At 42.8% G+C, this 17,167-nt stretch overlaps 1 protein-coding gene across 1 annotated transcript in view; it reads right to left on the bottom strand.

Moving 5' to 3' along the window:
• Positions 1-1,025: 1,025 nt before the first annotated feature.
• antxr2a (ANTXR cell adhesion molecule 2a) overlaps positions 1,026-17,167 on the bottom strand; it is an 82,320-nt gene continuing 66,178 nt past the window's right edge. The window contains exon 17 of the mRNA XM_071483966.1: positions 1,026-3,733. Coding sequence (XP_071340067.1) covers positions 3,695-3,733 — 39 coding nt within the window. The 3' untranslated portion in view covers positions 1,026-3,694. The remainder of the gene's footprint in view (positions 3,734-17,167) is intronic.

Below are 17,167 nucleotides of genomic sequence, written 5' to 3'. Positions count from 1 at the left end.
TTTTTACAGAGTACTTTTGCTATGTTTATTTATGTAAATGATCTCAATAGCTCCTCCACCACTGATGAAGACCCTGTAGAGTTGAACTGCTTCAGTTTTAACCACTTGTAATCACAACATCTCTGATTAAATCGAAGATTATTGCAAAGCTTTTAGAATAAGGTTTTATTTCCTGAAAAACTGTTTTATTATATTTAGGAGCCCTTTAAGGTCACCTGGGAATTTACCATATGTGAATGTGATTGAGCACTTTTATGTTTCTCTACAGTTTCAGAAAAGAGGTTTGAGCAGGATGAATGTTCACCAATATGAGCTGCAGGAAAAAGTATAACTCCGGCTGGTTTGATCATGGTCAGAGTAGAAGTCCTGTTTTCAGTCTGTCCCTTACTGCTCAGTTTACTCCCCACAGCTTTACATGAACACACTTTAAAACACGACTGTGTCTGAACTGAGTTCTTCAGACTTTTAGTGACAGAAATGAGAAAAATAACCTTTGATGAGAGTTTAAACTAAGAAAATCTGATCATTGTGACGTCTAAACATCAAACAAAGAGACATCATGTTCTGTATCACTTCCAACATGGAGGAGGGGTCACTGTTTATCAAAACACACACACACACACACACACACACACACACACACACACACACACACACACACACACACACACACACCTCAGCTGGCATCTTGTCACAGCATGCAAATGTGGATAAAGCAGAAGGTGTATGAGCGCATATTTTTACTAAATGCAAGACCTCATTTTTAGGGCGTTGAAAACCTTGGAGGGATTCTGCGTGTGTGTGTGTGTGTGTGTGTGCACTGCCTCCGGTGACTGACTTCACAGGGGGAGAGGCTGCACACTGTCCACTCCTCTGTCCACACACACTCTGTATAATCACGTTCCCTGTCGGGCCCTATAAATCTGTAAGGGCCCAATTAAAGATGGCCTTCAGCATGTCCACCCCTACCAGCACACACACGTGTTAAAAACAGAGAGAGAGGAAAAAAAACAACAAAAACACGGTTCACTTTTCATTGAATGTATATTTGACACAACAGACTGCAGTGTAAAACTGTAACAGGAATCCTTTGTCTAAAATGAAAAACAGTGTAAAACTCATTAAAAAAAAAAAAGCTTAGCAAAAATTGTTATTTTTTTTTTTTTTTTTTGGTGTTTTGGTTGCAACTCACACACATATGTGCAGCTTGTGTGACTTGAACCTGAACTTAAAGGTGCTACGTGAATATAAAAAGATTAAAAACTGTACAATCTTAAAGATAATAAAATGATAAATTACACATTTTTGCACATGGAGTGAGCCGATAGTCATGTACTGAGCAGAGAGCAGTGCATGCAGATCACATTAAAGCGACACTTCGGTTGAAATGTTGACAAAAATGACATGAGAGGACGTCAACAATTGTGACAATTGTTTAAACTGTTAAAGTTGAAAAGTGAATAAATGTTTTTTTTTCACTTTTGGACTTCAAATGACATTAAAACAACTTTATTTAACAAGTGGAGAAAAACAAAAATACTTATTTTCATCAGTTTACAAAAAACCACAAATTTAAAATAATTTTTTTTTAATGTATCTACAACAGTAGATGTTGGAAGATGAATACCACCATGGAGTGTGACGGTGTGTGTGGGGGACACAGAGGGGATGTGTGGCATGTATTATCGGGGCCACTTGTGTTGTGACTGCTGTGTAAATATCTCATTAGTCTGGTTAATAACATTCCTGCGCTCCTGGTTGTAACGTAAAGACGACAGCATCTGAAACGTCCTCGTCCACCAGAAAAGAGGCTGATGAGCCTGTTAAATATCAGCCTGCAAAATTATGCAAGAGGCTAAAAGTGTTTAAGTCGGACATAAATACCAGCCCCCCCCCCCGAGGATTTGATGCAGAATTATTTATGTCCCTCCGATTGGGACAAAGAGGAAACAAAGGAATAATTAGAGCGGCGTGTCGTGCGCGCTCCTGCCCACTGAATGTGAGACGCTCACCCATTTCCCCTCAAACTTGATGGTTGTTGAACTTATTTTTAGTGTCATTTGATAAGCTTCCCTGCTTGCACAGAGACATCCCACTGACCCAGCCACTGGTCATTGTCTATACCGCTTCCCGTCAAAGCCGGCGCGCTTTGTCAGGTTTCGACTCGAATATCCATTTCGCATCTGAAGTACGGTATCCGAAGTGACTGGATCATTCGAGCCTTTTTCTTCAGCTGCTGCCCCCTTTTCCTCCCCCCACAGTGTTTCCGCTCACACTAACATCATTTGGGATTGGCGTCATGACAGCGCGCTTGAGAAATCCACAATATATATAAATATATATCCCCTGCTTTTTTGGGGTGAGGGAGTTGGGGGGGTGGAGAGGATTGGGGAGGGGGACATAATTTCTGGAAATGAACAATACTTATCCGTCCATCGCATCCGTTACTTTGGGTTTGCGTTTTGGACGCGGCGCACCGTCACCGTGGCGCCGTGTCCTCCTTTTCCTTCCTGTGAATAACGCGGTTATAGGTCATTCAATGTCAAAAGGCATAAAAAAGAGACAGCCAAGGCTTCACAGGCTGCTGCTTGCTGTTGCCTTTAATTATTTTAATTAAACTTTGATATTCTGGTGCCGAGAGAACTAGCGAGTTGTGACGCAGCCGGGGCGGCCCCCTCAGAGGATTGAGGCGGTGGTGGGCAGAGCGGCGTCGAGGCGGCTGGATCTATATCTTAAAAGTCTTAACTGATGGGCCTGTTCATGGGCAGTGATGTGCTACGCCTTACTGAGCAGAGAGCAGACTGTGCTGAAAACAGGGGCAAAAAACACCAAGCGCCATGTCAAGGTCTTAAAGGCATCAATCCCTCAAACCTCGCTGGAGATCTTCCTGGTCAGGAGGCTGTCCTGCGGTCGAATAACGCTCTATTAATTTCCTTGTCCCGGGCGCATAATGAAAGGAAGGTGTCTTCAGAAAAAAAAAAAAAAAAAAAAAAAAAAAAAATTACAAAACTAAAGGGCAAAGTCTTGATGCCTTCCAATACCTTAGGGCATCCTGTCTACAATTTGTCATGCGTGTGCACTTCTCAGTGTTAAAATGACAGGATAAGCCAGTCAGAGGGCGGCCGCCAGGCATCCAGCTCTGCTGAAGTTGGAGAGGATTCGCGATGAGACATTGCTTCTGCACTCGTGAGGCCCACTGGGATTATTCCGACTTCCACGCCAAAGGCAAACAGCCCCATTTTCCTCCATGTTTTTTTTTTTTTTTCTTTAGATAGCTTCCGTCTGTGTCCATGAAATTTGGTTTTTCACAGAAGGCACAATATGGTCAGAATATGTTAAGCTAACAGAGTCTGAGCGCTGAGGTCTGGGGCTCCCTGTGCTTCTGCTTTTACTTTCCTTATCTAAATAAAAAAACAAACAAAAAAAAACAAAAAAAAAACAAAAGGGGGGGTTTGGTTGATAGAAAAGGTCGTAAATAAGTTAATATTAACATTTCACCCTGTGTGCTTCGACGGTCTGCGAGCAGAGAACGAGAGGAGAAACTTTGTGCACCAAGTGAAGCGGAGTGAACAGATAGTGGTTTCAGCTGCAGGATTACACATCGACAAAAACAAACAAAAAAAAAAAACCTGAAATTCTTCTCTGGTCCACAGCGATCAGCACATGTTGGTTTTCACACAGTAGTCCTTCTCCTCTACTGATGCTGCACACGGTTGAAGTTAATACACCGTCCCTGAGAAAGACAGAGAGACAGAGAATTCAGACTTTCATAACCACCTATTTACTTTTTCTAGCTCTTTTAAAATATATATATTTTCTAATATTTCTTATCAACATGTTCAAGTTTTTCCAAATAATTTAATTTACATATATTTTTAGTACTTATTATTTTATATTTGACTCCTTCATAACAGATATTTCTACTAAAATAATTTTTTTTAAGTCCATAATAAAGAGAAATATAAAGTAAAAAAACTGTAACACACTGAAGGAGATAATATTATAAAACACACACTTTTCACAGATTCATTCATTCAGTTGAAAACTGTGTTGAAGCATCAACTGGTGAAGCTGCAGCAGCGTCTCTGCTCCCTCTCTACCTAAAAACATGAAGTGAGGTCTTCCTGTGCATGGTCTCAACGTGTGTGTGTGTGTGTGTGTGTGTTTGGTGTCGAAGCAGCTGTCTGAGCCTCTCAGTGCAGCAGCAGCCTCATCACCAACAGTAGGCCGACTGGCACCAAGAGGGAGCTCTCGCACAGCGAATCCCCAGCAGCCCGGCGCCCTCCAACCTCCTGCTCACACACAGCTCTGCTGCTCGCTCTCTCTCTCTCTCTCTCTCTGTTTACTGCTGGTTGTCAGCAGGGCTGTGTTTCTGAGACATCATACAGGTAGTTAGTCTGAGAGTTTGAGGAGCAGAGAGCAGCTAACGAGGACTCCATATCTGAGGGCGACCGCAGCAGGGGGTTCACTCCAATCACCACAGGAAAACCTCACACACAGTTTCTCACTTGCTTCAGTCTGTGTGCTGTTTTCCCATAATGCCTCTGCTCTGACCAGGACAGAGTAGTTATTGAAACGGTTCAAATGAGATGGAGTTTCTTGCAATTTGGGCGAATTAACCCTTTAATGTGCAACACAAACGTCCATTGGGGTGAGAGGGAAACCACAGGAATCATGGGTAAATACTCCCAAACAGAAGCTTTGAACCCAGGACCTTCTGGTTGTGAGGCCACAGTGTGAACTTCTGAGCCTCCGTGCAGGTTCACAGGTTAATGACACTATTTTAACTTGTAGACATGTGACTGAATTTCTAACTGGCATGTGTGCATGTGCACGTGTGCATGTGCACGTGTGCATGACAAACAGTCCAGGACCAGAGAAGAGATGATGAGTCCTGGTGGTGAATCCTTGTGTCCAAAATAAGTCCAAGAAAAACTGAAATAAATAAGTGTCAATGAGTCGATTTCCACAGATGAACACACTAAAAAAAACTGTTTGCTGTCATTACTTGGCCTCTCTCTCTCTCTCTCTCTCTCTCTCTCTCTCTCTGTGTGTCATCAGTCACTGACCAAACTCAGATCTCTTCAAGCTGCAGGTCTCAGACAGAATAAGCCTTTGATCAGAGGTGGACCAAGGCCACAGCTCTGGGTCAGAGTATAGACCCTCCAGCTCAAATATGAATCCATTACAAGTGAAAGTACTGGAGTACTTGCTTTTAAAAAAACTGAAGTATTCAAAAATACATTTTTCATGTCAACATGTTGTTGTATTTGACCACATTTACAGAACCTGATGACTCTGAAACTACTGAGTGGAGAATAAAAAGCTTGTAGAATGTGACACAAAGACGATAGAAACGGTTGTAAAAACACAATAAATCAACAAAAGGAGCCGTTGTAGTTTCTGTATTTCTTATTTTTTTAGGCAGTGATGAAGTTTGGTCGTAGTAAACTCAGCAAACACTTTCTTTATTTCTAAAATAAAGTCAGACTCATTCCTCTGACTACTTCATAGAAACATTTGTCTTTAAGAGTAGCGGAGTAAAACTTTCTAAAAGAAAAATACTGTCAAATACTGGAAAAATACACTGAAGTACAGTACTCTAGTGACTGTACTTTGTTACTGTCCACCCCTGCCTTTAATAATGTGCCGGTCTTGAATCAAAGACGGGGTAAGAGGTCTCAATAATCTGGTTTCTCTGGATCTCCACCATCATTAGTTCTTATTGTCCAGAACTGATCTCACTGTTTCTGGATGAGTCTTAGCATTTTCTACTTTGGTTGTCACAGAAACGACGCAGACCTTGATGCAGTATGAAGGTATATTTTCTGTCCAGTATCTCTTGAAATGTATCAAAACATCAAAGTCTTGCTGTTGCTTCATCATCACATCCCAGGACGTACTTGCAGAGGTTTACTGTTTCAGGTGACTTCAGCTGTTTGCTGCTCGTAGGCGACTTAAGCTGCAGGATTCAGTCATTACGTTCCTGGTTGACTAAGAGATTTTTAATTGATTGGTCATGTTGTGTGGTTTTTTTTGGCGGTAAAGTGGGTGTTCTGGCACTAGATGCTACTGGAAAATAACAGTGACAGTTCTTGAATCACAACAATATTCACAAATAAGTTTCTGCATGACTACTTCATCTGCAGAGCGAAAATCACAAATATCAATCAACCCTGTGATTATATGAATTGATCGCAGCCCAAGCTGCATTAGTGTTGATGGAACAATAGAAAACCTGATATTATTGTTCACATGTGTGACAGGTTAACTAGGCTGGAAAGATTTGAATTAGCACAGAATCTGATTTGAAAAGACCTGATCCACGGCTGGACTGAATTTGCATTAAAATGTGCACGTGTTGGAGCTGCACTCTTGCATGTACAGGCCTCACACAGTCCAGGCTGCAGCTTCCCATGGAGGGTATCATGGGCAGAGATGACCAGGGACGTTGGCCCGGGAGCTGCCTGCTGAACACAAGCACTCAGCAGCCAGTTCCTCGTACAGTATCTGCACTACAGTCTGGCTCGGGAGCAGAAGTGTGCACGGACCGACTGTGACGAGGGCTTTAGACAAGCTGGAGAATCTTCCATTTCTCATTATTTGGCAGGGCTGGTGGTTGTTTGGTGGAGGAGCGGGGGCTTCTCTCCATTTCTGCATGGTAAGCCCCTCGACGTGTACCCTCTGCAACTAATCTCACACAGTCAACAAATAAGGCACATCAGATGCTGTTTTGGCCGCGGCCGTCAGAGCGGCTAAGTTCAGTGGATTTTACGGGTTTTACGGCACGGGGGGGCTCGGCGAGGAGGAGGAGCGCTCTCTGCAGAGGCAGGATGGCAGGGTGAAGCAGGGGGGATCTGGTGCGAGGGCGAAGCAGGTGCGGCACAATACGGTCAAACCCATTCCAGCTCCCCTGTTCCCGGATGAGCGGGGGCCTGACTTGGCAGCGAGGGCCGCCTTGTAACTGGGCCATGTTGGAGAGACGGAGGCCCACCTGTGCCACCCGGAGCGGCAGAACAATAGTCTGAATATGTCAGCATGGACTGTCAGTGAAATCTCATCAGAAAGACGTGAGCGTGACTGCGGATGGACGGGCGGATGAGTCAGGTGGCGAGAGGGAGAGGTGTAGAGACAAGAGGGGGGGTGAGGTGGGGGTCAGAGAGAGGCATCAACCTCCAAATGAAGACTTTGATTAATAAGGTTCATCACAGACGCTCCGCTGGCTTTCTATGGAAATAAACAGAAATATACTGACACCATCTTTGCTGATCTACCTGAAAGATGCAGCATGAATCTCAAATGCAGATAATGTGTTTAAACTTAAAGTTACAACTGTATGTGTCTGTTATTATGATAAATGAATCATATTCTAATCTATAAAATGTAAAAAAAAAATAAGGGCAAATGAATGTCCACTGAAATCAATTATTTAAATTTTCTACAAACAACTCACAACACAACAAAGAGATTAAATGGTGCCAAACAGGATTCTTGCTCCATTCACTCCAAACCCTGTTCTGCAAATTTTTTGAAAGTGCTGTGTAGTCACAGTAAACCGAAGGACTGTTTGGTCTGAGCATATGAAATGATCCTTTGGTGGCGCTGAATACTCTTCCTCTCAGCGTCGTGTCTTAAGGTTGGTGTTAGCCGGGCCCTCGCCGTGTGTTGACAGGAAGCTGCTGAGGTCCACGTTTGCCCAGTGACAACATGTTTGTCACTTGGACTGTTGGCTTGTAACTTGAGGCAGAGCTCCAGAAGGGAAGTGGAGACTCTGTGTGTGTGTGTGTGTTTGATTTTAATTGTCATCTTTTGCTGTGTTCACACCCTAAGCTGAAAAACTGGTTACTATCCCAAACTTTATGACACTCTTTTAACTTTTTTATACAATGCATTGCATTTTGGGTAGTTGACAATGTCGTTGCTCTTTGTCTGTTCAAAACTGTTCATATTTTACTCTTCTGCATTGTTTTATCTGAAGTGTTGATCTCCATAAGAAGATATATCTGTGGTTTTAAGAACCAAAAACCATCTCAGTGTAGTTTTACATCTCCTCTCTCAGGCTTCTCTCTGGAGCTCTAGTAACAACAGGTCAGTCAGCCAATCAGAAGAGAAGCTCTGAGCCTGTTGGACCTTTTAATGTTTTTTTGTATTGTTGCAGCTGGTGGGTCTCTCCACTACTTTTTTCCAATTATTTATTTCGTGTAATTTCAAACATATAACTTGCAAAAGAAATAAATAAAATCAATACATATATTAATATGTACATACAGTGAATAGGCTTAGATATAGATTGGTCTATAATTTGCTATTATTCGTATGAGTGTGCTTACTCACACAGGTCAACAAAGGCTACTGCCGTTTGCGAATTACATGTGTAGCTTAAACGCCACAACTGCATTACAACCACCAGATGCAACAATAAAAAAAATATTAAAGGTGCCATATGCTCTGAGCCTCTCTTCTGATTGGCTGGCTGTTTTCTGACTGATCAAATAAAATGTAGCAGATTTCAGGTAAACAAACCAAATCCTGCTAGGTTGAATGGTGGGTCCAGGTGGGCGGGGCTTGGAGCATAGCTGAGAGCAGTGACTGCTTTGTTGTGACATCACAAAGTTCCAGAAGTCCTGACGGCTGGTTTTAAGGCTCAGTTTCTGAATACAGGCTGTGTGCATTTCTCTGTGGTTTGCAAACTCTGATACTTTCATAGTGTTTGTATCATCTAGACCTGCTTTATAATGAGTAATAAGTCTCTCTTTATACAATATGGGACCTTTGAGTTGTATAAGTCAACGTTTCCATTTTCTCACTGCAAAAGGCGACTTGGAAAAGACTGTTTGTGTCGACAAAGGTGGAACAGTTTATCCAAACCTGTCTCACAACCACGGAGCACGCCGACTAGTTTCGTGGCTTTCATAGTGTGTGTGCAAACTGCAATCACTTCCAAAGTCAACTACACTCTTTCAGCACCTTTTTAAAAGTCACATCTGCAAACAATCATTCACTTATACAAGAAAGTACCTATAATGAACAATGACTCTGTCATTACAGACATGGATACGGTTAAAGATCAAATGTGAAGCATTTGAAATGTTTGTTCTGACATATTCAGACGGCATGAAACGCTTTTAGTGAGCAGGAAAAGCTGAAGGCTGCAACTGGACTCGTCCAAAGAGACCTAAAGAGAGCATTAGTCATGTTTTGTGTGCAGGTACTGCGTCTCAGGGGGTTTCAGTACAGTGGCTCCATGGTGGATGGCTCCAAAACTGTCAGTTCACCTCAACATCATAACGTCACATGTTTATGAAACTTGTAGGTCACAGTGTGGGCTGCTGGGCCCTGATCCAGAGCGTGAGTCTAACCCTGGAGGTTCCACTTGTGTTTTAATGTCCAGATTCTCTTAACTTTCCCTCACTAATTCATTTAATAATCGAGCAGATGTCGATCATTTATAAGTTACACAAAACTACAATTTAAAATGAAGTTACCATGTGTTTGCGGCTTCGTGACGCCTGCTCGGAACAAGTTTGAAATGAATCTCCGTGACAATTTTTGAGAGACAAATAACAGAGAATAAACACAGCTGATGAAGAGTTTGCTCCCATCCAAATGTTTGTGCTGGCTTGTTGTATTAATCGATTGTATAGTTTGTCACATTTACAATATCAAAGACAAAAAAAAAAAAAAAGATGCACAAAAGAAGCATCTATTGAGGTTACAGAACGAATCTCCCATCTGGACTGTAGTGCGAAAACACTTGCAAGCATGAGAGTTGTAATCCAGTTGCAAGATGCTTATTTTGCAGTGATAAGCTACAGGCTTTGAAAGATTTTATCACCAGAACAGACACTTTTTTCCCCCCACATTAGAGCTTTGCAGCTATACAGTAGCTTAGTTAATCTGAGGCTTAGTTAATCCAACAGCAACAGGACAGGACCACCGCAACACTATTCCAACACTCGTCTGTTGTTCTGACAAATTGTTAATGAGCTGAACAGCAAAGTGTTTTGTGCCGCACAGTGAGCACACGTGTATCCTGCTGCTCCACCTCTACCTGAGCAGGTTCACAGAGTTTTCAAAGGCAACAAAGAGAATGAAAGACTTATGAAGCAGTAAACTCCAAGTGCTCCACAGGTGAAACTGCTCAACTCTGGATGAAGGGAGGCTGCTGGGCTTTCTTCAGACACACTCACACCAAGCCAAGGGTGGAGTTAACAGGCTTTTACTGGTTAGGGCATGTGGAAGTAAAAAAACACCGGGTGTTTCTCAGGGTGTGACTGGCGAGAGGAGTCTCTCTCTCTCTCTCTCTCTATATATATATATATATATATATATATATATATATATACTGAACAAAAATATAAATGCAACACTTTTGTTTTTGCTTTCTGTGAGTTTTCTGTTTTCTGGGCTGAAAAAAAAAAGCTTGAAATAAAATATCTAAGGCTTTTTCTTTAAACACAAAAGATACAGACACACACAGAGATCCTGAGGCCTGTTGTCGTGCCATTCATCTGCCACCATCACCTCATGTTGCAGTGTGATGTTCACAACTCCTGGAAGCTTAAAACATCCCGGTTCCTGCACAGCCTGATATGTCAGCCACTGAGCATGTTTGGGATGCTTCAGATCTACATGGGCGACAGCACGATCCACTTCCTGCCAATATCCAGCAACTTCACAGAGCCACAGAAGAGGAGCGGCCCAAAATTCCATGAGCCATAATCAACAATATGAGGAAAATGGTGGTCACACCAGATACTGACTCATATTGTGATCCACAAAACCCACTCAGACTCACTAACATCTGGCTTTTTTTTTTGCCAATGGAAAAAGGTACAATCAGCATTCACACCCGGGTCAAATGACTCTGCAGCAGATGCAGGTATTTACCGGCTCCAATCAGCAGTTATGTAAACACAACACCTGGGTGAACCGAGGTATTTTCACTCCTTTTCCATCTTTCAGAGACTGTAAACACACCTGTTACCTGCACAGCAGAGAAGAAACACTACAGTTACACTGCCTTTGGGGATGAAACAGTGAGCTGCAGCCCTGAAATAAGTTTCAAAAACACACAACCACCTACTGAAGCGTCTCACACGGAGGCTGCGACATTTACCAACCCAGTGATGAGACATGATGGATCCATTTTATCCAGTTTGCGTGGCCTGTGTCTGTGAGTGCGCTCTTTGTGCATGTGATCACATTGCTCCCTGCACTGTGTGTCCTCTCAGGCAAACTCGGCTAGCAGTGTAAAAGGAATCAATCCTTTTTCCCGTTAGCTTACACATGCTAATTTTGGTGATATGATCATCATGGTGGTTTGATCTGATCCATGTTGGTGCAATCCACCAAAGTACTGTCAGTACCATACGTGTTAGACATCCCCCCCTTTGACAAAAAAGTGTGAACTGAACCCACAGTCGTCCTCTCTGGTGGAGCAGCCGACCCTCTGACAAGTTAAAAACACACCTCCACACGGTGTCGTCGTCCCCTTCAAGGCCCTGCCTGTCGAGCCTCAGCCACCAGACATGTGTTCGGTTTTAGTCCGTGTTCTCGGCCACATATTGAACAAATTAAAAGTTCAAGTTGGACGGAGAAGCACAGCTGCACGGGGACAGAGGAGAGAGCCAGAGTGTGAGCAATCCTCCCTCCACGAGGCTGCTGGCCCTCTTCTCGCAGCCCCTCGTCCACACACACACACACACATACACACACACACACACACTGCCCACACAGCGCTGCCATCTGGCCTGCTGGGAAATCAGAGCCACCTGAGACTCGGCCAAATACATGATGCTTGCTGACAACTCAGGCATTTCTTCTCATTGTAAAGAGATGAATAAAGATTATACAGGCACATAAGGTACATGGGAGGACAACATAAAAAAAAACAAAAAAACTGTAACTCCTCACTTGAAGATGATGGAGAAGAAGTGATGCCTCCGAGTTGAAGCTAGGAAACATTTACAACTTTTCCCCTTATTACAAGGTCTGAAGTATGTGAGCACCTGAACATTACATGTCTATGATTTCTGAATATCTTGTTCCAAATCTGCTGCTATAACAGCCTCCATTCTTCTGGGAAGGCCTGGTTCACAGTCTGTGGCCCAGGCCGGTCAAGTTCCTCCACTCTCAACTGGGAAACATTCTCGTTATGGACCTGATTTCATGTTCAAAAAGGAAAGGGTCAAACAAAAACTGTTGCCTCAAACGTCATTGAATGCTTTATCATTAACTATTCCTTCACTGACACCACCTGACCTCATGCAAACAAGGAAAAAAAAAAGTACAACAGTGAGTGTTCGTATTCTTCTTGCATTACCTAAAGTATCGTCTACCGTCTTTAGTGTTGTCCAGACCAAAACTACATAAAGCTGTCCACATATGTTTGGACATATAATGTATTTTATGCTCTGTACAGTATTTTCTGTCTAATAAAGACTCTAGATAGCGTTGATGTTAGGGTTTCACAAAGTTCTTCATAGTCAGATCGTCCTATCGTCACCCTGTGAAATTGCCAGAAGCTGATATGATTGGCTACAGTCCAATGGTGAACCTCAGTATGAGTAAAGTGGTGGATGATGGGTAATCAGACTCTGACGACTACTGGACTGACCCTGAGAGCAGGGAGGGTGTGAGCGACAGCTTGTGGTAAAAAGATAAGCTAGCGGGCGGCAGCATATGGTCTGCAGACTGTCAGAGAATCAGCGGCTCCTGGTTCCTGCACACAGGAGAATCTTTTACTGAGTCGCACAGAAGAGAAACTGACAGTGACAGAAATGGTCAGGTTGTATGGTCCGAACCGTCCACGAGTGTTAGCCTAGCATTTCTGCTTCTTTAAGTTGAAGTTGCCACTGCACCTTCGGAAACAAGGCTGATCCTGAGTCCATGGAACTTTACGCTCAGGTTATCAGGCAAAGAAAACTACAGGATATCAAGAGCTTCGTCTGTGCATGTGTCCTGATTTAAACAGTTACTGCTCTGTTTCCTGTTTACTTATGAAGCGTTTATCTACCTGTACCTGTACTGTTCACTCATGCAGCCCGTCACTGTGCGTGATGCTGCCAGATAAACGTCTCAAATGAAAACCACAGAACTGCTTCTGACTCTGGATCAGCTGTCGGTTGTAGCAGGGATAAGTGGTATCTCCTGAAGCTTGAACATGGATGCCACAGTACTGTAGGTGCAGCTGTTTCCTGCCTGGGCCTCCTGCTCGCTTGTTCCCCCCCCAAACACCACCCCACTACCCCCGCCCTCTCTGGTTTTGTCAGTGTAAGCGCACATCATTGGCAGCTAAAAGCTCTGGGCACCATCCCTCTGGTTGTTCCAGAGAAATGCCAATCGTTTTGGCGTCGACGGGGCCCTCACAGACGGTGCAGGAAGGCACAGATGGCACTAATGGACGTGCAGAATCCAACCGAGGGACCGGGACAGAGCCACACCGGAGCGCCGTCCAAATAACTGTAGTGTGAATGTACTGTATGGCCAACGCGCCGCTCTGCTCTAGCGGGGCCGGTGCCATGGCAAATGCGGCATAAAGAATTTAAAATGATAAAATAATCATAAGAGAGGGAGATCGTGGGAGGATCGGTGTGGAGCGGTGCCAGGAGGATCAGACAGAGGAGAGATTGTTCTTGGACTGATATGTGCTGAAGTGATTTAGACAGGCCTCCCCCAAGTCAGCCCACTCCAGTCAGACAACTGGGTTTACAGCTAATGAACCGCGGCACTCAGTCTGTCAAGACAGAGCCAGTTTATAGACCATACCTTCTCCTGGTACAATGACACTTTTGTTCAACGTGCACGCCAGCCTGTTTCATGACCTGCGAGGCGACAGACTTACATTAAGACTTTTTCATTTTTATTTTTTTATCACCCAAAGCTTTCCCTCCATTTCCCACGTGATGCCCACATGCTCCAGATTTTAACATTTGTTGTGTAATGCATTCACAAAAACACTCCTGTCTCTTTTTAGCTAGTAGTGCTAAACAGATGCTTGTAGGAAGAACTAGTCACAGCTTTTGGCGGTGCTAAGAGGCTACCGAAAACCTGTTCGGAGCTCTGTGTTCCTTTGGTAAAAGTTTTGGTACTTCTGAAGGGTCGCGACACCTTAAGTTTGAGCCTTTTGCAGCCTTCTGTGTGGTTTCTAAAAATGAAAGCAGCATTCAAGGCTGAGTGGAAAAGCAGAAAGGTGGGCAGATTGGAATTGGAAAATTATAGCGTGACATTTTCGAATTCTGCAAACCACCAAAAACAGTATTGTACAGATAAAAGTTTCTCAGGCGATAGTTGGCAACAGAAAATACAAGAAAAACTGCGACGCAAGACCAAACAAGGAGGACACTGAGTTGAAGCAGCTGAATTCTAGCAAAAAAAAAAAAATCCAGTTGTGCAGTGGACACGCAGCTGTTGAGTGTCCCAAAAGCTCAGATCTGCAGGAACATGTGCAACCCTCTCTGAACGAGGACTCCCAACGCAAACCAAACATAAAGAGGAGGCCATTTGTTAATTTTTCTCTGGGTGCCACAGTGTATCAGCCTCCACAAAGAGCCACTGGGCTCATCTGTACTTTTAAATTACACATCATCGCCACAACTGTCCTCGCAGAGAGGCCCAGGAGAGACGCCACAAACACTCAGAACCGCAACCAAAAACATAAGCTCACATCATGTCTCCAGGTTGCGGCCCCATCAACGAGCATCTTAAATAAAGTGTGTGCAATATTTGCCCTGTTAATACGTCACTATCACATTTGTTTCTCTTGTTTCATGGTATGTGGGATGAACTCTGGTGTTGCTAACACCTCAGGGTTTTTAGATGCTGATTAAAATGTGGATTAACAGCCTCCGTGAAGCTGGTGAGGATTTCAGGACGAAACTTCCCACAGTGCAAACTGCGCCCTGGAGCAAACAACATGTGCAGAAGGAGAAACTTCAGAGCAGAATTTCCACCTATCATTGCTGACTTTTTGTTCATGTGCACGTCGTCAACACGGCTGTCTGCACTAAAAACAACAGAGACAATGAACTGTGAGAATCAACTGGTGCAGCTTAACTGTGAACACGAAGTCACACACGAGCACAAAACAGCGGACGGTGTACTAATATATCTGCTGTATAATCACTGCTGCAAAACTGAGTAATTCAGAAATGTGTAATAATTAAACTGTTTTACTTTCTGTCGCGTACTGGCACTGAAATCAGCTTCTCATATCAGCAAGAAAAAAAAAATGTAAATGCGCTAGAAATGTGACAAAACCAATATTATTCTTCAGTAAAATGCAGCCACTCCTCTGTGTTTCTCTCCTCACTGCAACAAGGATTTAATTATAATTTACATAATTAATACATTGTTTTGTAAGAGGAGCTTTTATATCTGTCTGCACCTTCACAAAACCAGATAGATCATTTCTTTTTTTTTCTATTTTAAGCGATAAAGGGAAAAAAACTGTTTCTTTCCAGATATAAATATGTTTAATATCCATTTGGGCTAAACTTTGTCGCCTTAAATTAATCTGTCAATATTTTAAAAACACAGATGATTCAATCTTCACAAACCTATTTGTAAACAAAGGTCTTAAGATGACTCATTAGCAGCAATGTGCTTTACTTTGATGCCAGTCGAGCAGATATATTTTCATTTTGGAATGAAACTCTTTGATTGGCCTCATTTTTTTGGAAAGTGTCCCTTCAATGTGTGTAAATGTGTGTGTGTGTGTGTGTGTGTGTGTTGCTACTCCTGTTCCCTGCGTGGTTCCCCCTCTTCCCCCCTCCACCAGCGGCATGCTGGACAGGGTCACATGCGATCTGCTCTGAGCAGGAGATGCAGGCCATGCGACAGGGAAGGGCCAATAATTGGAGTGAGCTGTCAAGACGGGGCGGTGTGTGTGTGTGTTGTGTGTGTGCTGTGTGTGTTTGTGTTGTGCACGTGCCAGGGCGGATCCTCTCCTACAGGGTGGCACATATTAAAGTCCCTGATGAGGCTAATGCAGGAGGAAATGGTTTTGGCACCGCGCCCGGCCGAGAGGTGAAAGGGAAGGCTGGTCTGGGTCGACCACGACCCGAACTGAATCTGGAGCAAGTGCGAGAAAAAAACAGAAGAAGAAGAAGAAGGAAAAAAAGGCAGAAGAGATGTTTGATTTGAACATGTTTCTGTCATGTGTGTGACAATGTGTGTCTCGATTGTTACGTTTTTTAAATGTTCTACTGATTTTTTATTATTATTCAGATTTTTTCCAGCAATTCTGTAAACAAAAAAAAAAAAAAAAAGTGTTTCCCAAATCTATAACTGCATCGTCTCATATTTGTATCGTGACAGAATCATTGATCCTTCAGACGCAATTAGCGAGGGAGAGATCACAGCCCTCGCTTTTCTTTTAAGAGTTAATCAACAAATTAAAGACGCAGATTTGCAGCTAATGACGTGTCGACGTGAACCGCCAGGAAGCGTGCACGGCGTTCCTGCAGTTGACATCATTAACTACAATCACACATAGAGGTAAAACAAAGGCATTAATGGGAAATTGTGTCTAATCAAAGGCACAGAGGGGATAATTGCATTGTGGGCTGATGAATTACTTATTATTAGGTTCTCTGACAATTTTGGTTTTATTTTATTCCTGCCAGGGCGTGAACATCTGTAGCTGCGTTATTAGTGTTCGGCTCTGACACAGAGAAATGTTAAAAGTCGTTTTTAAATATTTTAATCAGTTAGTGTACATCATTTATTGTTTATGATTTTTGCCTTAAAAAAAAACACCTGTTTATTCGTGTTCTACAATAAACTGATATTTCTTTTCATTTCTGAACATGAAATACAAGTGAAATCAGTGTGAAAAATCTTGAACATTACATACTGTCTCTACTGCATCTGTACTGTCAAAATATTTCAGCTTAAAATTTACATAATTTCTTGAGTATTTTGACACATAAATGAGATTTGCATCATTTAAAATGATAATACCTTTGTATTGTTTCTGAAAAATTTAATAAAGGCTAAAAGCACAAAGTTTAAATAAAGTTTAAAAATATTAACTCTGCGTGGTTGTTGTTGTTGCTGTATTTTCCAGAGGTGTTCTGCTTATTTAGCAGAGCTCACAGCTGATTTACATCAAAGCTTCTGGGTTCATAACTCACAACCAAAATCTGTCTTCATGTTCAAAGTT

This window comes from Trachinotus anak, unplaced genomic scaffold (assembly GCF_046630095.1).
Source record: "Trachinotus anak isolate AG129_WGS33_773 ecotype Australia unplaced genomic scaffold, CSIRO_AGI_Tana_v1 ptg000008l, whole genome shotgun sequence".
NCBI classification, from domain to species: Eukaryota; Metazoa; Chordata; class Actinopteri; order Carangiformes; family Carangidae; genus Trachinotus; species Trachinotus anak.
The sequence above is the reverse complement of the archived record's forward strand: the minus strand, read 5'-3'. Positions and strand labels throughout refer to the sequence as shown.